This window comes from Tripterygium wilfordii, chromosome 5 (genome assembly GCF_013401445.1).
Source record: "Tripterygium wilfordii isolate XIE 37 chromosome 5, ASM1340144v1, whole genome shotgun sequence".
NCBI lineage: Eukaryota > Viridiplantae > Streptophyta > Magnoliopsida > Celastrales > Celastraceae > Tripterygium > Tripterygium wilfordii.
The window spans coordinates 1,728,894-1,751,947 of NC_052236.1; the positions used below are offsets into that span (position 1 = coordinate 1,728,894).

The following is a 23,054-nucleotide window of genomic DNA, read 5'->3' on the forward strand; positions in this document are numbered from 1 at the left end:
AAAAATCCGGCAAACATGCAGAGCTTTGGTCTGCAGGTCCCAACAACAAGCTGGTCCAAGAACAACCCAATTCCATTGACAACAACCAAATGCAATATCTAAGCAATGGCTTCAATTTCTCCCAAAACCAGGCATATCTTGGCAATGAAATTGAAGATTTGGGAAGTTTTGGGAACTATTTTGGCCCTAATGTTGGAATAGAAACTGTGGGTGGTGAGATGGGTCAGACTCTAATGGCTTCAGCTCCGGCAGCTTACCAAGACAGTGAAATAAACAGGTTTCAAGATTATGCTGCCAGGACTAATCCACCATCCAGGATGTCAACCAACATGGGGCATATTTACCACAACTATGCAAGTACAGAGATGCCCAGCAACATTTATATGCAATATTAGTGGATCAATCCAAGAAGAGTAAATCAGAAAACATTCTCTGTGTTCTTCTTCCCCATTGTGACTACAACTCAAGCTCAGCATTGCACTCATTTGTATTAACCACAAACCAAAAGAAGGGTCAGAGGGAGAATCAATATATTTACTTTGTTTTATTGTTTTACTGAAAGTTTCCATAGAATCTTGTCAACTAGCACCCAAAAGAAGACTATTCAATTTGTTTTGTATGACTCTGCGTTCTATTTGTTTCTCCCTGAAATCTTTTGCGTTGAGATACCTTCAGTACTAATTTCTTTTAATATGAAAATGCTCCCAACTGATTCAAAATAACTCCCGACCTTAACGTCATCTACTTACTAAGCAATATTAGTACTTTTGTATCCATTAAAAGCTTACTGACATGCCGAAGAATTAGTGTAGCGCAATCTCACCATAGGAATTACGACTTGCATTAATGGCAAGTCCACCACCACTTTTAATCTTTAAAAAACAAAACTCGATTTCACCTCCTTTTGAGTATCTATTTATAAACCTTGTTTTCTATGTTGCTATGATTGCACAATTTTATTGGAGCACAGAGACAAAATGAGGTAACATTTGGGTTTTGCTTATGCTACAGAACTGACAGAATGAAATACCACAGAACAGAACACAAGATAGATTGCGCATGTTTATATTTTGGTGTGATCCCTTTAGTTGAATTTTTCAGCTGTATAGTTAACTTGGGGGTGGCGAATGTCGTCCTGGCTTTGAATCAACCGGATCTCCAAACTGCTCGACTGGGGGTCATATCCAGCTTTTTTATAGTCATCCAATGTTCGCTGCAGCAGCGCCTGCAACCATAATCATTGCACAAACTTTAATCAAGAGATTTTGATCACTCTATAAAAGACGGTAGCTGAATTGATTCGATAATGCTGTAAGGAACATCTAATCCAAATAATTCCTTTGATCACCCAATGTGTGAATCTAATAATTTTGGCAAAGAAAGTCAGATAAAGATGCAACCGTTTGATCCATCTTCAGCTTATTATTTGCTCAAATTCATACTGGGGGAAAAATTATGGGCAAACCTCACTTTCTATTTGCAAGTTTTGGGGTTCCTTCAGATAAAACTACTTACAATTTCATTTTTCAAACCCATGCTTCCAACAGTTTGAGTAAGTAAGCTTATAACAAACTTTAAATCAGTTGAAGGCATCTCTATCGCTACAGCTTTGGATGGTTTTCATGGGTAGAACAATAATTTGGAATCAGATAGTGATAGATCTCGCAGTACTAGTTTTACTTTTAATCATCCTGCGAAACTATCGAAACCTCAACCAGTAGACAGCCTGAACGCCCCTTATTGCTCTAGTGATAATTTTAGTATACAAACGAGAGAATAAGCATTGGAATCATAGCAGGATACCTGCACGCTTGATACTGCAAGCTCTGCAGCCTTGTCAAGGTTTTCAGGATATTTCTGAATAACAAAAAAAAGAGAATTGTAATTAATCAAATATAAAATTTAATTGACAAGAATGGCTGAGGTGCTAGATTAAGCTAAAAGTTTGCTTTAAAGCATTACATTGCTCCATCCAAGTAGAAGAGCAGTCATTAAATCTCCTGTTCCCTGCCAGAATATGAACATAAACTTAAATGCACAGTCTATCGTTGTGTAAAAATCAAAACAAGAGAATGGAGATAATAGCTTATTGCCTATAATACTAGTACCTCAAGGTAAATTCATAGCTACTGAGTCAGGTAAGCAAATGAAAATTTAAGTAATGTGGTAGATAATACAAGTGGAACAAATATCCTCAGAGATCAATTTCACCAAGCAAGTTGTATCAAGTGCTTCCTTAACTTGAAAAGATGCGGTGGTACTAGGAATGATGATACAGAGGGAATTCCCTAAGGGAGAGGAATGATGCAGTTACACTCCACCATACATAAAATTATTGAAAAATGCAAAGGACTGCCAGGGGGTTTATAGATAAAAAAATAACAACAATATCAAAACGATGGATCCTTATTTGCTTTCTAGCAATAGAAGTCATTTTAAACATCAAGGAAAAAAAGTATAGAGTCGAAGGTTAAATTCATTTGCATGCCATCAAAGCTCAAACACAACAGATACTCGCGGCTTTGACATTTTAATCAAAACTGTAAGATTCTACAAAATATGAACATGGAAACCAACAATCTTGGAACTTCAAGATATAAGAGCGATTAGATTCGGGGGAATATATGCTATGCACCTATATTTTAGATTGCTATTGTCAGGTTTTGTTTATAGAAAAATGTCTCTTTAGAGGGAAAAAAGTTGCTTCATGCTCTATCGCAGTCCTCAAAGCGAGGGGGTACATTGATAAAGAGCATTCAAATCATAGCATTGAAACCTGGGGCCACTAGGCACAAAAGGAGCACTATGACAGATTAAAGCTTCACATGAAGATCACAAAATAATTTTTTTTTAACAGACGACCACAACAGAAGATTACATAGATGGGTGAAAAAGGTAACAACTCCTGTGCACTAAGCTCCAGTAGAGAACACAGGATCAAGGTAGTGCAAATGTGTGCAGCCTGACCACAGAAGTAGAGAGGTTGTTTCCATGACTTGATCCCATGACCTCTAAGCGGAATCCAACACCTCTAAATCGCAATCAAAGAGTATTAAATAGATGGGTCTCACCTCAAATCCCATCAGATGATTCCCATATAATGGGGATGAATATATTATCACCTAACAAAAAATTCTACGAAGCTTTTCCTTACTTTTGATTCACTACCATATGTTTAATGTAAACTAACTATTCTCTTGGATCGATCAATTATAGCAAAACAAGCAAGCTACCAAGAAAAGATCATACAATAAGACCAGCTGCACCCTAGGCCACTGTTACAGACATAGAATCTAATACATAACCTGATGAACAAAGCAAGTATAAATATTTACCAGACCACAGATTTATAGTTTTACATAAAAGTAATATATTACAAGGCCTAGAAAATTTTTCTTGCATTGTATGTCTAATAATCAGTATAAACATCAAATGCCATGCCTAAACGATCTGCATGGGTTATAGTAAAGACTGCATCTCCCGATAATTAGACACAAGCCAAAGTAATATGGTTGGTAAAACAAATTTAAGGTGAATTCATCATCACTGCATCTGGATAATACTGAAATAGCAAGGGGAAAAAAGTTGCATACCGTAAAATAGGTAGGGATTTTCGGAATAACAATCTTGAATTGCTCCGGAGACTGGTCCTAACATATCCAAATATTCCATTAAGACATTAGTATTGGATAGTAAGTAGATACTTTTTATATACAACTTGAGTCTTTGTAAGAAACACAAATTGATACTGATCATAAGTGTATATACCACAAAGTAACCTCTAGGAAATCATGCAAATATACAAATGCACACAACACTATTTGAGGATGGTTTGGTAATTTGAGATAACACTTTTTAGGCTTGCAATAACAACAGAAATACAGGCGAACATGTGGTGCAGTGGTAGAGTTGTAGGGGTGCAACCTAAAGGCCACACGTTTCCCCGAAACAATCTCCATACTTATTATGTGGCGGTAAGGTCTGTGTTCATCCTGCCTGTCCCGACCCCACCCACTACAAGTGTCTTGTGCATGGGAGTTGTTTACTTTTTTAACAATAGCAAAGGAATTGTCGAAGAATTAGGGACAAAGAAAGAACTAAAATACTAACTTAAGCATCACAGCTAGGGTTCCTTGGCATCACACCAAAGGGTAGATTGCATCATACAGTCAAAGGAAATTAGTTGCTAGAACTCTGTGAAACTGTCTGATAATTCATTGAAGATACGAGTACAACTCTATCATTCCTAATTCCTTTATGGACTTCACCTAAAGGTATGTATACCCATTTGCTGATTATCTTCATAGAAACTTTTACAATTCACATCCCAGTAAATAAGAAAAAATTCAAGGAAAAGTTCATCTCGCATAAATATAAACAAAAGAAAAGGCAAACAAGAAAAACTTAATCATAATTAATTATTAACACAATTTCACAAGTTGGTGTAAGTTATGGAAGAAACAAATCAAAATAAAGTTGGCATCTAACACCTTGGTATTCTATATAAAACACACCTTTTCCTTCTGATGACTGCCAATCAAGAGAAGAATGCCATCTATGTTAATGCTTGTGATCACAACCTGAGATCAATTGAAATCATGTATTCATACTACAATACAATAAAAAGGTAGATATATAAAAGGATAACATTGATATGTAGCCACAGAAAAGTGTCTCTAAAATCTCGCAGAATGATACTAACAAATATTTGTGTGTGCCTTCACAAACGCAATATAAAAAAGAACAAAAGAATTGCGATCCCCGTGGGTTTCCACCCTCATACAGTCATACTTAACATGCATATGCAAGACTTCTGAAAAGATAAAAAGAAACTAGAGTCTTCTCCATCATCTACCAGCTTAAGAAATCAAATGTAAGAGCTACCTCTCTGTTTAGCAATATATGGCTCTTTTTTCTTCTTCTTTTTTTCTGCTTCTGCAGTAAATTTACATCATTATGGCCTTCATGTCGAGAATCAATTGGTAAGTAATAAAACCAACTACTTAAGAATCTTGGGTTTTCAATTTGTAGCCTTCCACACTAATTTAACCAAAATCAACTCAATTGGTCATAAGGTGAGGATGAAGGGTTTCTTTGTATTGGAATCTAATGGATGATAATCCATTCAAATAGAGGAAATTGCAGCTCACTTTAACCAATCCACTATGAAACTGCATCTCATGTAACTTCAGCAGCATGACATTAGTATGGGACATAATAATAATTTCCTTTTAACTATAATTACAGGACAAATGACACATGTGAAAAGGTTAGACTGGTTATGTCTTAGGACATGAAGACTGCATATTATGCTCATGGTAGTAATTTTTTTTGTCACGTGCTACTTCTTCGAGATGGGATTTTCTCCTCAGCTATGTATTCTAGAGTCTAGACTACTTCAGCGGTAGCACATTTTTGTCAGTTTAAAATCTGCGCTCTGGATGCCCCTCTCGTAACCATTTCGATAGGAATTTGTTAACTGGCAAGTTTGCACCACATGCTAAGGAAAGAGAGGGAAAACACCATAACACAGTATCCCATCACTGCCTCAGAAATTGCCTCCCAGCAATAGTCGAAAAATTAACCAGCCTTTCAGGATATATAGGACATAAAAGCAACGGTAATAAATATCAAAACAACAAGGATGTGGAATGCAAATAAATAAAAGATCCAAGGACTTGCAATAGGTTAAAATCACAAAACTAATGCAACACCTTAGAAGGTCCCACTGCATGAAGAAAGTTACAAGCTTCTCGGCCATCCCTTTCAGAAACAATCCTATGACAAGCAAACATTATCATAAGTCATAAGAACAAAAGCATTTGGACAGCAAAAGATGTAGGGAATTGACTGTTGGATCATCTGCACTTAGTATTTCATATTATATCTTATGTCCTTTTATGTTGTTTACTGTAACATTGACTACTACCCATTCTCCAGTGGTCATTTATTGCCATCAAGTCCGTAATATATAAATGTTGGCATAACCAACATAAAGAAAGTCAATAATTCTTATCAGCAAGATGCCCATAACAAGGCCAACCCTATGCGGATTTAATAGTTTCACAAGCGATAATCATTTACACTCCTAACCCTCAATTGATGGGCAGAGAAAACTCATGCAGCACGTGCGAGAAACTAGGATCCATATCACCCACATTGGTTAACAAATGACTGGAAAATAAATTATGTATGCTACAACCTCTTTGACAGCACATGGAGAAGAAAAAATGCACTAAAATTTGGAGAAAATAGTATAAGCTGTATTGGAAAAGGAAAACATCCCAGACGAGCTGGTCAATAATAAGGCAAGCTTTGCTCTGGAATGAAGCTAGAAGTGAAAGTGATATAAGCAGCAGTCTTCTTGGAAAAGCTATAAAGGATTTAATATTTTCCTGATTGAGGCGCCTATTGCATTTGAGAATTGAAGCAACTTATATTCAAACACCTCAAAAAATAAGGTAATTTTTGGCATCAATTGGGGATGGTAATGGACATGGGATAATTGGAATGGGAATGTTCTGTAGCAAAAAGAATCAAAGAGGGAGTGATGGTTGCAAATGTTAAATATATAGAAAACATTAATGCAGGAATGGAAGGCAAATAATGTCCGAGTGACAACCTCACTATTAGTTTTGTGTTATTAAATTTACGTCTGCGTATTATTGTTTAAATTGAGAATAATCCCTCTACTTAAATATTTTGTATTTATCAGATTATTAGTATAATCACGCTTATCAAATTATTAATATTATGCAACATTATATTATATTATCATAGTAATTTTTGTTGATAGAGGAAGATGGGGATTTGAACCCCGCACTCAAGGCAGGGTGATGAGAAGCTTGACCATTAAGCTTGTTATGCTCCTCGACATAATTTGAAAATATTAATATAAAATTATTATTACAAAATTACAAGAATCTATAACTATAAATGTAAGCTATTTAAAATATAATCTTTTTTGAAAATGATATAATCACTGCTATCATAGTTACATAATTAAAGTGATATCAACTATTTTTATGCTTGTAAGTTATACTGACAGCAAAGCAATTTTGGGAATGGTTAACCATTCCCATTTCATACATTCCAGCCTTGAGGGCATACCAGACGCACAAAAAGGTTAATATTCAGATAATTCCAAAACATGTTTTTTCCAGTTTCTCAATCAGTGTAAGAAGATGTCATGCGCAAGTGAGAGTGAGACAGGTTGTCTAATGATCAACAGAATTATATAGTTATAGAATGATAAATTGTGATTAATCAGAAAGAAACAAAAACATTCAAGCACTTTCAACAGCAGCAAAAACAGGAAAAATACACCTATGAGATTGAACGGAAAAGTACCATCCACAAGTGTAAATCAAGGAAAAATACACCTAAACCCGTTCTGGGTAAAATGCCCCATGACATCAAACGATGAGAGAGGTTGATGAAGCAAAAGAATGGCATCTATCAAAGTAGCTATGTATATATATTTTAGTCTGCAAACTCTGAGCAAAATTCAGTTATTTTTCTTGCAATAATTAACCCACTGAAGCAAATGAATTCTGGTTTTGAAGACCAGAATTGCAGAGATACAAACAAAAATAGAGTCAAGTATGTCGGACAATATTACATATTATTGGAAGATACCTGAAACCAGTCAACTGTTCTGCTTCAAACTGGTTAGGAGTCAACATTGAAGCCACTGGAACAACCTGTTTAAAAGATGTACCAAATAGTATAATGATTAAATCAAATTTCAATTTTATCATTGAGAAGCTACAAACTTTTTAACTTCTCTACATAGAATGCAAGGATAGTACCTAATATGTAGTTTTGTCCAATAAATATAAGGACGCTAATAGTCAAACACTGTCTTTACCATTGGATCACTATAAAGAAAACGCATGCAACCCATGATATAACAACTGGATTGCTCACCTTCTGACGGTATACCGCTACCAACTCTCTCGGGACATAAAGCTTTCCTTCGTCACCCAGCACTGGATCACAAACTGAACAAGAGAGATAATCTTTCATGAAGCTTTTTTATTTTTTAGTTTTCATTTTCCTTTGAATAGACTTAAAAGAGAATATTGTTAGAAGACATAATCTGCATCACTACCTAGAGCTATAATCCAACAGACAATACAGTAATAAGGAAGGACATTCTAATAGGTAAACTCCACATAATGATAGCGAAAAAGGAACCAGGTTCTTATCTAAAGTACACATAAAAGGAAGAAAGCATGGGAAAATGTCGAAAACATATGATTGACCTTCACCATTTTGTGGCCCATTTATCAGTACAAAAATATGGAACCTTGTTTTGAAAATACGCCCATCCATGCATATAAAGTACAGTGTTGCATGAATGTTGCGCGTATACACAGACAAACCTAAAAACTAGACATGAAACATCTGTTTTGATATATCTGACCAATGCAGGAGTTGGGCCCACATTGTTTTGAAATTTGAAAACAATTGTGTTTTCTCCAGACCAATGACTCGAAAGTCGTTAGATCTCAAAAAATTAATTTATATCATGGACATGACCGTCATCATCAACATTGAAGCAGTAGTGCAACAGGTAGAGGGGTCTCTCACCTCTCATAGAGTATATTCATTCAGAAACGAAACAAATTTTATCTTCCATGCATTTTAAAAATATTTCCAGTTTTTGTCACATATAAATGATAATCAATGAAATTTTCAAAGTACTAATAAATTGCCTCTGGATCATTCAGCTGGCAAAATATTATAAGAATTCCAAAAGTTAGCAAGATGCCCATCTATAACCAAATCAAACAACGATTTCGTACAAATACAAATAAAATAATAAGTAAACAGGCAAACATATGGCTCAGTGGTAGAGTTTCAACGAGTACAATTCTTGAAACAACCTCTCCGTATATTATGTGAGGGTAAAGTCATGCATGTCTCCGAACTTGTCCACTGCGGGAGCCTTGTGAACAAGATTTGTTTACCATATAAATAAATAGACATATAGAGAAATTCCAAAAAAAAACTGTATTTCAATCCTTAGTAAATCTAGGTAGCTGAAAGATTTCAAGGAGAAAATATATGGCAAAGAAAGAAAAAAAAAGGTACACTTGCTGAGACCAGAAAACTTTGTAGAAGTTGATAATCTTCTTACCATAGGTGAGCTTCGGATTTATAGTGCGAAGCTTGTTAACAACTTGCAATACAGTGTCCAAAAAAGAAGCTGAACCAATATAACCTGCACCACACCAGTAATAGTTCAAGGCTTCAAGCTATATATACAATGGGCAAGGTAAGTTAGAAATTTAGAAGAATCTGATTACTGCAGGAAAATCTTGATTGAAATAAATTAATTAACAAATTAAAATTATAAATCAGATAAATGTATATATTAGATGCGACAATTCTCCCTCTTCTGTAAACAACTCATGTGCACAAGAATCTGGTGGTAGGTGAGGTCGGGGACAAGCAAAATGTACGTAGAGTTTATCCCCATATAATATGTGGAGAGGTTGTTCTCAGGATTCAAGAATTGAACCTGTGACCTCTAGGTTGTACAACAGCAACTACAACTGGGCTAAATGTTCGACTGTCTTCTACATAGATATTGAACCTGTGACCTCTCCCTATCTTTTGTCCTCTCTCTATCTTTTGTGCCAAAAGAAAATAGAAAAAAGTTTTATAGTTCTTAGATCCTTACTACAATTCTTATTCTCCCTATCTTCTATGCAGAAATGAACTTATCTTAAGTGCACAGTATTACAGAAAGAGAAATTGATTGATGAACATAATAAACTAGAACTATCCCCATTAATTTTCCTGTGGAAACCACACATTGGCCATAGAAGACAACCATATCCCATAATTAGGTGTCTCAAAGCAAGATAATAACTGTCTTTTGAGTGTCTTCTTAGAACTTTTTTTTCACAAACATTTATCATTACCTAATGTTTCTTGCCTTCTTGGCCTTACAAGAATCTTCTTTCACTTGCATGACAACGTCACATTAGTCACTTGAGCTATAATAAGTCCACTGTTTCATTCTAAACAATAGTACATCTAACCTGTTTGCTTGGTTAAACAAATCTCAAAAGATGTATTTAGTCATAGAGATTTTGATGCTTCTGCATATATACACAAGGTGCCAGGATGGTAGGAGAGTTGAACCAAGAATTGAAATTTGGGAAAAAAAATGAAGAAATTATGGTAAAATAGCAAAGTCCATAACTCAATTTTAACAGATCATTGTCTCCCACATATGTTCTGGCAGAAATTTGGGATAAAAATGAAGAAATTATGGTAAAAGTGGAGGAATGATAGCAAAGTCCATAACACAATTTTAATAGATTATTGTCTTCCACATATGTTGTCGTAGAAAAAGAATGAAACCATAACAAAGTCCATTTCCTGCAAGAGACCAAACAAGTCTCCCAGGTGGTTCCTATTGTGGGACAATGTAGGCCTCAGATCAGTGGAATGCCTCAATCCATGCACTCAAGAATCAATTTTCGACTATAAGTCCAATTTAACAGCAGCAATTGGAAAAGAATTATCGACATCTCTGACTACATTCTGTCAGGAAGCCATGAACTTGCGTCCTTGTACAATGAGATAAGACAACTATCTGTGGAACCCCTGCTTCAACCACAAAATTCTTTTGATATCAGAAGACAATATCCCCAGAGGAAGTCCACAGAGAATAGACAAAGTTTTATCAGGACAAGCTACTAAGTTAGTGCCATGATAATTCTAATTTACATCGCTATTGGAAGGTGAAAGGTTCAAGAGCATTATTCCAACAGAGATAAAAGAGTTTTTGCCTCATCCACAACAATACCCTATATCTGCTGATCAAATTCTTCAAGTACAAAGTTCAGTAATCATGCTACAGCACAAATAAACTATTTCACAAAAGAAAATCAAATATGACTGCAAGGAAAATGAGAGAAAAGTGAAGATATACATAAAAAAGAAACATGAGGAAGATTTGTATCACAAGTTTTTATCTTCCCTTATTCAGGAGTAATAAGAAAATTGCTAGTTTCTAATCATTGCAAGTACTTGGAACTAAATAATCATTCTCACTTCAAATAATGTAACTGTTATCCTGTAAATCATGACATGCCAACCACAAAGTCACAAACACTGAGCGACACGCAACCCAATTAAGCTGTAATAATGTACCTGTTAACAAATGAGTGTAGTATAATAACTGATTCGCTTCAAGGCCTTCAATTAACTCCCATAGTTGTTGTCCATTCAAAACTTGGCCCTTAAAGGTCGGATATCCTGCATAACTTAACTGATCAAACCATGATCTCACTTGCACTTGGCAATAAGAGTGTGCCTGAACTCATACAGATAGACAGGTGACTCACACCCATACAGTTCTGAGACTCTTTGAATGAAGCAGAATAAGCAGCTTGCCTGTATGGTTTGAAAACTGCACAGAATTTATTGGATCCACATCATAGCCCAATAGTTGAAGAGGAAAGACAGCTGATTTATTGCCAACATATCCCTAGGAGAAAATAGACAATGGCAGTGACATTAAGGAGGGGTACAGAATCTACCAGAGGAACCATAGCTAAGAAATTTGGCAATAATAATTTTCGTATGGCATGAGGAGAAAACTAAACGAATTCTTCCAACTTAAAGATAAAATACTTTGCCTCTAGAAAGAATGTACTTGTTGTTTATCGCAAAGAATATCAATAGCAGCATACGGAGAATTCATCATGAAACAGTGAGTTTAAATGCATTAAGTTTAAATATAGAAAATTTACACGAAATGCTACTACAAAGTAAACCGATGATTTGGTTTCCTGTACCATCAAACAAACAAAAGGACGCAAATATTAAATTTTTTCAAAGCTATGGTGCAACATGAAATGGAAGCAGTCATTAAGAGCTAATGCATAAAATATATCAATATTTACCAAATTCAGTTATTTGCACATATTAAAACATAAAGATAGTTTTACATTATTTGATTTCAACACAGATTACATGTAAGGAAGGGATTCAATGAAAAATTGCAATGAATTCAATCTCCAGATGGTACCATACTAAACTAAATGGCATTTAAAAAAATTTAATCTGAGCGTGGTAGCCAAGTTGCAAAATCCACATGAGATGCTTAAAGCCATTTCGAGTGTTTCATCTATAAAGGTAAAAGGGAAAACTAAGTAGGCAAAACCGTTAGAGTGGCCTAATGTATCCTATTATTTGGAACTCGTCTATGTAATTATTTTCCTCAAAAAATCTGCAGTAAAACATGCCCACAGGAATTCTTTTAAGAAGCCAGCATCTATAACTCCTTTTAATATGCCTCTTAGTCTTTTCTTTAGTTTACACAATTTAGCTCTCAGAAAGAGCAGACCAGCAGCATGTCCAACTAATTCCGTCCCCGGATTGAGAATAAATTAGCTCACTACAAATCTTGGCATATTCTGAGATATTTACTGTCAAGATGGACAAAAAAAGGTACATTCTTCAACTAGCAATGTGTCACAAGAATAATAGCACAGATGTAAGTGCCATTTAAGTAGATTCCTCACAGTCACAGACAAACTTTCTGATTCTTGCACTTCTTTCAAAAGGAACAATAATACCACCAAATTACAAATAACCACAAAATGACCTATAACCAACCATCTAATCTTGGTAGCGTTAAAAATTTAAAATATTTCCATCTTGGAAGGGTATAAGTTACAACTAACATCAATTTCAAGAACGTGTAGTAGCAACCATTCAGAAGCCAAAAAATCAAATGAAGAGGGCAGTAGCCATCTTTGACAATATCACTTCCCAGTTTTCCCTGCTATCTATTTCTACTAAAAATTGCCAAGATGAAGTGGAAGGAATCACAAAATTGCGACAGTTAAGACAGCCCTTCTCATACGCACAAGAAGATTGTCCCCTAGACATGAGCCGGAAGAGAAATTAAATAACATCTTTAAGAGCCTATGAGCACATTTGATTCCATATTATAGAATTTTATTTATCATATTCATATCAGCAGCTAATTTAAACACAACACTATACAACATCAGTAGCCACCCAACCCACCCACAACCAATCACTCTTTTCAAAGCAATTAGTCCAAATCTTGAATATTAAAAACACACCCTCAAAAAGATTCCCCCTTTCTCTAACAGCACTGGGATAAATTAATCTACTATTTCCATGGGTGTCTGCAGGAAAGGCCACGGATTCATGATAGAAAAATGATTGATGTTGGGCTTAGACCACATAAAGAAGAGAAAGATAACGGTTTCTACTTCAGTCGGTTCAAATTGAACGAGATTTTGATAACATGTGTAACCGATTCTTCACCAAATACCAAACAGGATACGGAAAAGGATACGGATAACCTGCCATATACTGCTAATACGACAAAATACAAAAGCAGGACAATGATTGAATTTCAAAATATTTAGACCAAATCTAAGTATCAAAAATGATCAAACAGCATCTTCCCACTTTTTCTAGAATCTCTCTATAAAGTGATACCAAATGTATACGAATGTATATCATTTACTGGAAAAAAAATCTGAAAGCCATGTATGCTTCAAAAAAAGGAGGGAATATCCATCTATTTACACCATATCTAAAAGTTATACACATCAGATAATGCCACTTGCCATGGTTGTATGGATTAATTCGATTCTCAAATATATGGACCGTGACAAGAAGGGAATATAAAAATCTTTAACCTTATTCATGCATCTTTCTATATAACTATTAACTAGCTAGAGCATACTTGTCCCAAACAATAGTCACATAACTCCAGCAGGATTTTCTACTTAATACTTTCCACTAAACCATATTGACATAAATTCGAAGGATGTTTGCTTCAGGGGACTACTGAGGAAGCAAATCCTTCATCATTCATTTTTCCGGACGAGATTGAAATTGATCAAATTACTCCTATGCCACTTACAAGCACATGCAAGCAAAAGCAGTTAACAGAGAGTATAGAACAAGGTACGATACAAACATGCAGTTCCAGACAACAATTCTTTAGGACTGAGAAATTAATTGTCTCCCAATTTTATTACATAGCAAGTTAATTTGTGCCATTTCTATTTCATTTCAAATTAAAAATAAAAAAAAATAAAAATAAAAAGTAGAATTGAGGTTTGCTGGTGATTCCTTTCCCTCAATTTTCTCGGCAGACAGCAGCCAAACAGAAAATAAAACAAATGTAAGAGAAAACGATTACCTGAACCGTATGCGACTGAATGCTAAGAACTCGGCCAGTCTCAGAGGGTAGAACCAAAGACAGGATTGGAGGCGCCATCTCCGATTGTATCGAGCTTCTACACCTTCAAAATTAAATCAAAGGAAACTCTCAAAAAAGCGAACACTCACCCCAACTAAAACTAAAATAAAATAAAATAAAGGTCCGACACTTTTCTGGGAAGATTGTCTACCGGAAAATCTGATTTTCTCCAGAAATCCCAAACTGAGAGCAGCGAAGGGACAGAGACTGTGTCGTTAGCATAGAAGTCTCCGGGCCGAGACTGAAATTGCGTTTGCAGTGGTATTTATAGCTCGGGTGGATATCAAATCCGGGCAGAGGAGAAGGGTAGTTTGGGGAATTCGATGCATGCGTACAGAATCCGATTCGACAAGTAGACGCTTTGCCGCTGACTCTGGAGGCTGCTTTTTTTTTTTACCATCTGAAGACAACTCTACAAATCTAGGGATGGCTGCGGCTTGCGGCAGGCCCCGCTAACAAATTCAATAATTTGTTTTTTTCTGAAATAAAAATTAAATTCAACATTTTTTTAAATATGATTGAGAAATATACTTTTCATTTGAAATCAATTTTGAGTATACATATGCGTGGTGACTCAGTCGATTGTTAACCGAGTTACCTTTTTCATTGGTAAATCAAATTCAACATGAATGAAAAGTATATGACGATTCTGAACTCTTAGATATAAACAAAAAAAACACTTCAAAATATTCCATACATTTTTCTTTATGAATTTGTTTTTTTAAAATAAAAAATATATGATTGAATTCATAAAACCAATCAAAATGTAAATATAGCCTCATTAGAGCCAACAGAGCATGCACACCCATAAATTTAGGGTCTCGTTTGGAGTTTGGCGTTTGTTAATGAGTTCCGGCAAAAATGGCGAATTATGGTAAAATTATAATAAGTTTAGACAAGGAATTATCTTGTTGATTTCAAGATTCCATCACATAACCATGACTTATAGGCCACGAATTTAAGCGCTTTTCACCATTTTAAGCAACAAGCCTTTTAACAATAAGGTGATCTTATTTTGGTCAATGGCAAATGGCAAATGGCAGGCTTTATAAGTAAGTGCCTGTGCCAGCTTCATTAGATGTGGACCAGTGAATCCAAATTCTGTACCCGCATCACCAAATTTCATTACAACTCTTAACTTCACTAGGTTGGTGTCCGAATTTTATCTTCTTCTTGGGCCCTTGGGCAAATGCAATGGTGAAGTGGTATTGCGCCAACAAAGATGTTGTCTTTTGCTGATGTGGCTGTATTGTAAAATGTGTTTTGCTTATGTGGTTGTATTGGGATGAGTGTTTTGCTGATGTGGATGTATTGATATTTGATGTTTTGGTGTAATTTTGTTGTGGATAATATGGAGGAATGGAATATTGTTGGGTTGGGTGGAAAGAGAAAGTGTGTGGGAAGAAAAAGTGTATATAAATTTGGGTTTTACTGATGTGGCTGTATTAGAATACGTGTTTGACTTGACTTTTTGTGTAATAGAGGTGGGACCGAGCCAACAAAAATGTTGGCCCAGCAAATTAATTCCCATTGCATTTGCCCTTATGTGAATGGGTAGGTGAATGTTGATATCGCCTCCATCTTTGAATACTTGAAATGAGAATCGGTCAGTAAGTCTAACAATCACCATGAATTTTATTGAAGACATTTCCACTCTGAAGTCGGTCTCTTATCTCAAGTAGAATATTTTCTTGGTAATCGAAAAATATCCCGTATCTTGTCCATCTTTCTTTTATTTATAGTGCCTTCAAGGGATTCTCGAGATCCTCCTTGATTGAGGGGACTAATTAGCTTCCCCTTCAAATTAGAATTCAGTGTCTCCAAATCTGGGAAATCAGCCTAGTTGGCTGATCCCATGCTTTTATTGCTGGATTCTTTCCCCTTCCTTCTCTTTTGAAATGCTTTTTTGCTTCACACGTGTTGACCATTTTAAGGTTTTTTTTTTTATAACTTCAATTATGGCTGTTTTATTCCTCTACAATAATAAAATGGAAGAGAATACAAAAAGTGTTTCAAAGATTGAGGATCAACATTATTTGCGCCCCATTTTTTTATTAAGTGCACCCTATTAACCCTTTAAAAACACACTAGAGTGGGGTGTACATAGTAAAAAATTGGGTGCAAATAATGTTCATCAAGATTAAGTGTTCGATTGGCTAATCAGTGATACATAATAAATTACTCATTTGCCTGCATTAATATTCGAGTCTTATGACAAAGATGGAAATTTGAAACCCAATTGCCCTAAACTCAGTGTTAAAAACCAAACCTAACTCGAAATTATGATGGATTTAAAAATCAAAACCAAAATCTATAAGATTAGTTTTTGAGTTTTAAATGGATTGGATTCCCTATAAATAATGTCCGAGTCAAATTTTTTTTTGTCATCCATTGGTGGAATGGCATCACTCATTGTCTCAATTGAATCATTAGCTATCAGCTATCACTCTCGTGATCTCAACTCCAAAAGAGAGAGTCAAATACTTTTGAGTGATCATTAGCATCTCAATTGTTACCTTCTTTTTTTTTGAATCATGCGGGTTGTGTAATTCATCATTTTTTCATGAATTATGTGCATTTATCTCAATATTTAGGATTGTTGGGACAAAAAATATTGAGATTCTTACCATTTCTTTTTTCTTTTATGAGTAGTCTTACTGATTCAAGTATTGTTTGTCTCAATTATCTCAAATATTGAGATAGACACACGATTTCATATGTATCATGTGAGACACAAGGGGGAAAGACAAGTTTTGGTTATTGAAATATTTTATTAGGTTCAACTCAGTCACCCATTTTACAAACGTTTCAATTTGAGTATCAAAATTTATAAATTGTTCCAAACAAGTCACACAGGCAGTTTCTAGGCATTTCGGGCAGTCAATCATCAAATGTGGCAAAATAAATTTAAAATCGATTGTTTTTGGTTGATGTGGCCTTACAAAAGTCGGTGACTTGGTAATTCCTTTTATTTTAAAAAGCAATATGATGACACACACAAAATAAACCCATAAAAAAATCAAAACCTAACAAAAGTAGAGAAACCCAAAAAATTAAAATACACTTCTTCTTCCTCATGGTTTGAATTTGGAACCCACATGCTACGGCTTCCTCATGGTTTGGATTTGGAGGCCTTATTGGAGGAAGAGTCATTTGAATCACATATGCTATCCATGAACTCATTTTTTTAAATTTATTTTTTAATGCCGCATATTTAATTTAACTACCTAAGATGTTTGAAAACTGCACATTTAATTGAGAAATTTGAATACTCAAATTGAAACGTTTGTAAAATAGGTGATTGAGTTACCTTGGTTAGATATTTGACCAAAAGTACACAACTATTATTTTTATGGGAAGTTTGGTTGATAGCCCAAAATTTGTTGAATATGGAAGTAATTTCTTAATTCATTATACGGGCCAACCCGATTTTTGTTAGACACTTGGGAGTGTAGCCCGGCCCGTTAACAGTATTGGGTTTGGGTTACACTTTTTTCACATTGACTTGTTGGTTCTCTCCCCTTTTCGCTCGAGTCCCCGGTCGTCGCCCGGAGAAGCGGAATCACAGAACCGAAAAAATCTCTGGAGAATGAAGCGCAAGAAATGGTCAGAATTGGAGGAACAAACTCTTCTCACTAAATACTCCGATCTGCTCAATTCAGGTACCCTAAACAAACTCAAAACCCGTGAAAAGAAGTTCCGCCCCATCGCCGACCATGTTAACTCCGTTCACCATATCCAGGACCCAATCACCTTCCCCTTCAAGTGGTCCTGGCGCGACGTCTCTATCAAGGTCCAGAACATGAGGCATCAGTACCTGGGTGTGAAGCAGAAAATCAGGATTTCCAAGGATGAGTTCAATTGGAAAGACGGGGAGGACCACTGGGAGAACTTCTTGATGTATAAGGAGGTGTTTGGTGATGTGGAGCTTGAAGTCAAGGGTAGTAGTAAGAAGCTTAGTGATGGTGGCTGTAGTGATTTATTTGGGACTTGTGGGGATTTAGGGTTTGGGACTGATAGTGAGGATATGGAGGTGGAGGAAGAAGAGGATGATGATGATGATGCCAATAGTGCAGATTGTGGTGCTAGTGGTCGTGTTGGCAACCAAGGTAATAGTGGGGAAGAGAGATTGGGAAGTGGGGGTGAGTTCGTAGGAGAGAGGGAGAATGGGGAAATGGGTGGTGCTCAGAAGGAGAAATCGAAGAAGAGCTCGGGGCGAAGCAAGAGATTGAGGTTGCTAGGAGCACAAGTGATGGATTTGAAGGATGTGGTATTGAGGAGGGAAGAGAAAAGAAGGGAAAGAGAGTTTGGAAGAGAGAAGGGCGTGATAGACAGGGAAGCGAAGAGGAAAGAACTAGAATTTCGGAGGGATTCACGGCAAAATGAGAAAGAAGAGAGGATGGAGAATTGGGAAATGGACATAGAGGAGAGGATGTTGATGTGGGCAAGGAGGGAAACAGAGAGGAGGGCGAGGGTTGAGAGGGAGTTGGATGAAGAGAGGAGGAGGAGGATGAGAATGGAAGAAAAGAGAGAGGAGGAGGAGATGGAATGGAAGGAGAGGATGGTTGGGATGCAGATTGAGCATGAGAAGGCAATGCTGCAAATGCACGCGGATTCATGCCAGAACCAGATGCAAATTCTTGGAGTTATGGCTAGATTGGTTTGTCAATTTTTTGGTTCTGCAAATGATGGTTTGGGCGGAGCATTGGGTCTGCCTCCTCAGGTCTTGCAGAACTTACAGCATTCTGGTGGACTGGGAGATAACGGGAAGCCTGACGCCAATTCTCCTTCTGAATTCATGTAGTTTGTGATCCCTGGCTACATACTTAGTGGTTAATGAAGGTGAAATGGTATTTCTTGTACTTGTGTAGAATGGTAGTTGAAAAACGACTCTTGGTGGCTTTCATTGTGGCAAAGGATTTGGTTCTTTCTGGTTATGTAGTTGTAAATGATGGGCTCTTTTATTTTCCAATTCAGCTGTTTATCTTGGCATTTTTTTTATCCTTTAAAACCTATTAGTCCTTCGCTTTTGATAGTGCTCAATCATTTAATCTCCTAAGCTCATTGTAATATTCGTTCAGTTGTATATGTGATTGCATATACTTTAACATAAACTAACTGGTTGACAGGATGTGTTTAAATTTGTAATCTGGTGATAATTGGCTGGACCTGTATCTGAACTAAGAATGAATCAGGATTGAAAGCTTTCTTTGAAACTTGTTTACTGTATAAGCTGGTTATTATGTCTGTTACATCTAACAATTTCAATTGTTTGTTCACGTGTGTTTGAAGTTCAAATGAAGTGTTGATTTGCTTATTATTGTGACTTTGGAAGGAAGGGATGCTTGTCAAGGGCATTTCGTATTTTTGATATTGTAGTTTGGAATTATGTTAGTTGTTGAATTGTGTTTACAGAATAATCTGATCATTTACATTATATGACTTTCTATTTGATTGCTTATTCAGACAAATAATTACTGAAGACAATCTTTGACTTGTGTTCACTGAGTAAGTTTTAGACTGATTAAATTGGATTATGTCTATCAATTTTATTTTTTATTTTCATATATGTTCTTGAAGCCTGAATGCAATATTAATATAATGTGGTTGTGGTGGAATTATATTGGACACTTTTCAATGTGGTCCTTATGGCATGGCTAGATTTATTTCCTTGTGTTTCTTTTTGTTAGCTTGTATTCAGTCTTGTCTGTGTTTCTAATTTTTTTTTCATAGTTCATGCTTGCAGAAGAAAACATCATTTGTGTTTAGTGGTAGTCTCAACTGTTTCCCATTTTTGCATCTAGCTTGTCCACTTCTTTTGAGCAGTCAGTCTGTGTTTACTGGTAGTCTTAAAGGCTATGAATTGATTATTGTTTTGAATTGCCAATGGTCCAATTTAAACCCTTAAACTTAGTAGTGATGGAGACGCCAAGTTCTTTTTTTTTTCTTTTGGATTTGGGAGTTGGGCGTTAGGCATTTGAACACTAGCAGTCCTCATGAATTGAATGTATTTCTTTATCACCGTTTTCGTTCTACCACCTTGCCATTGTTGCTCAGTCCGTGTTGTCAGCTATTCTAATGTCAAATGAAAAGTAAATTCCAGTTGCGGTGAAATTTGCTCGTCATGTCTCCACCCGTGATTTCACCAGTTTACATGAGAAGTTGCTTTTCCATCTTCTTATGAGGTAGTAAATTTGGTGGAAGAGCACTCTTTGAATGGCAGTTAAAGCAGCTTATTTTGGGTTTTTATTACAATTGAAATGGTGACTCTGTTTGGGTTTTTACATGCTTAGCTGAAACTACATGTGCTTGGATTTTTTCCCCTCTTGTTTTCAAAATGGGAAACTTAATTTCTCTAGATGACATATATCTTGACTTAGTAATATCTTATAATGCAGAAGTGAGTTGGGAAAGCAATTAGGCACGGTCCATCGTTCGGTAAGTTCGATTAGCAAACAAAGGTAATTCTTTATCGTTTTCGTTTGGTGAAATTTGCTCACCATGTCTCCTGTGATTTCACCAGTTTACATGGGAAGTTGTTTTTCCTTCTTATGAGTGAGTGGGTGAGTCAATTTCCACCCTCACCATCATGTCTCCGGTGATTTCACCCGTTTACATGAGAAGAAGTTTTTGCTTCTTCTATGAGCGAATGAGTCAATTTGGTGGAAGATCACTCTTGAATATCAATGAAAACAGCTTCTGTTGGTGACTTTTATCTTGGATCTTGTACATGCTTAGCTCATACTACAGGTGCTTGGATATTTTCCCCTTTTTTTAAAATTTAGAACTTAATTTCTGTAGATGACATATATCTTTAGCCAGTCAGATCTTAATTTCTCTGGAAAGCAATTAGGCCAGTAATTTCGAGTAGGCCGAAGTTCCATTCTTTATGGTGAGGCGCTCTAATGTTAATCTGGTAATTGTTATTGTAAATATTAATCTATTTATATATCTCAACTGATTTCCTTACTCAATACATACATTCATTTCCACTTGCATTGGATAATTTTATCAATAATCAAAATATATGGCTTGACTCAAAAATATAAATATCATGAAAATCATTTATTCATTCAGTTTCTCTCAGTTTAATCTGCATTGTTTCTTAAAATATGAAATAAAATAAAAACATATATATATATAGATATGTATATATAATCTAAAATACAAAATATTTTTGCATTGTCAATCAGTTTAAACGCTAATGCTCAGACTTCAGTCAAGAAAGATGGAAATCAGAATGGACAATCCATACATGATTATTGACTTGATCGTGATTTTACGCTCCAACAACCTAAATCTTCAACTACTTTACCTTAAACATTGATTATACTGGCATGTAACACAAATAAACTTTATAATAAACTAGTAGTTTTTAATTTACACCAATATCCCATAAACTTTGGCTAAATAACATCTAGTAAGCTTGCTTATCCAAAGGAAAATAAGTAAACTTCAAGAAAATTTGAGAGTTTAATGTAGAGTCTTATACACAAAATATTCATGATTGAATTCTAATCATAAAGTTTAAGTTCTTATAAAAATTATTGTGATTCGTCAACAAAAATCATGAGTAACATGCATGATAGAAAGTTGCCCTATTTCTTCACAAAAGGGTTATGATCTTATTTATGTACTCACCAATCCATATGATGTGGCTTATCCATCATTTAATTTGGCCAATAATTTCCATATATATTTCCAGAACATAAGATTTCAGTAGTTTATATTCGAAGGTCATTTGTAAATGGATGGATAGATCATGCCTTTTAATTAAGATGATGTAAATAGATATGTTGTTCTCTTCAAAAGAAATATTTTTTTTTTGTTAAAATTGGGATAACTTCACCAAAAACAATTAAAAACATATATTTTTTTCCTTCTACTGTTTCACATTTCTCCAACTTTATTTAAACTCCTCAACCTACAAGTTTTCGCGATTAAGTAAAATAAAAAATAAAAACACAAATGGAAAACAAAAAAAATATATATATAAAAAAGAAATAAGGTTAGAACTTAGAACTTCTCAAATTTTATCAAATTAACCCTAATACCTTTTTGATAGTAACAGAAAGGGGAGAGAAATTGTAGTTTTTTTTGTTAAATGGTATATCATTAAAAAAAACTACGTTGTACATTTTGTCATCATAAAAAATGAGGAGATTGTTGAACCAAGATGTAGTGTCTAAGTCAACATTGTGTTTTTATGATTGTGTATCAAAATGTGCGTGGGCATGCTTGTATTGAATATGTTACAAAATGTGCGAAAACATGTATTGATGATTGTGCTTAAATACTCACATTGTGTTATGGTCAAATATGAATTTGATGATGCTTGAAACATACATTATTCTGAGCCACTAGTTGGAGTGATAAAGATTGTGTGTATCACCCTAGTGATCAGTGTTCGAATCTCCCTCCCCGTTTTAAAAAAAAGGAAAAAAGAAACATACATTCATGAAACACATGATATATTTGGTTATGTCATTTGGTTAAGATGTCATAGTTCAAGATGCCCTGTGTAGTGTCGAGCTACCCTGTGTCGTGTTGAGCTATTATGTGTAGTGTCTAGCAAGTCTGCTATTGTGCCGAGCTACTCTTATTGATCGTTAGTGGCGAAGCCACAGTATGGTGAGGGGATCTTTAAAAAAAAAATTATACCCTAATTATATAATGATTTATGTAAACGACCTCCCTGAATTTTCAATTTAGATCCCGCTTGTCCTAAAAAATCATGCTCATAGTTGAAACAATAAGACATATGACAAATATTACT

At 35.3% G+C, this 23,054-nt stretch overlaps 1 protein-coding gene across 1 annotated transcript; it reads right to left on the bottom strand.

Moving 5' to 3' along the window:
• Window positions 1-888: 888 nt before the first annotated feature.
• On the bottom strand, window positions 889-14,611 carry LOC119998892 (pyridoxal kinase). The gene is made up of 13 exons (XM_038846365.1): window positions 14,430-14,611; window positions 14,219-14,321; window positions 11,419-11,512; window positions 11,176-11,280; window positions 9,146-9,229; window positions 7,930-8,003; window positions 7,639-7,703; window positions 5,715-5,778; window positions 4,515-4,580; window positions 3,594-3,650; window positions 1,963-2,007; window positions 1,804-1,857; window positions 889-1,225 (listed from the first exon to the last, which is right to left on the bottom strand). The coding sequence occupies exons 1-13, from the start codon at window positions 14,498-14,500 to the stop codon at window positions 1,085-1,087; spliced, it is 1,023 nt and encodes a 340-aa protein (XP_038702293.1). The 5' UTR covers window positions 14,501-14,611; the 3' UTR covers window positions 889-1,084.
• Between the last annotated feature and the right edge of the window lie 8,443 nt (window positions 14,612-23,054).

What these genes read in the sequence shown, in the direction of transcription:
- LOC119998892 (XM_038846365.1), bottom strand. Translation starts at nt 14,500, where the DNA reads ATGCTAACGACACAGTCTCTGTCCCTTCGCTGCTCTCAGTTTGGGATT. An exon ending in AAATCCGAAGCTCACCTATG is followed by an intron (nt 8,004 to 9,145) that starts GTAAGAAGATTA and finishes TCTCTTGTTCAG; the next exon opens with TTTGTGATCCAGTGCTGGGT. An exon ending in TTGCAGTATCAAGCGTGCAG is followed by an intron (nt 1,226 to 1,803) that starts GTATCCTGCTAT and finishes TTATGGTTGCAG; the next exon opens with GCGCTGCTGCAGCGAACATT.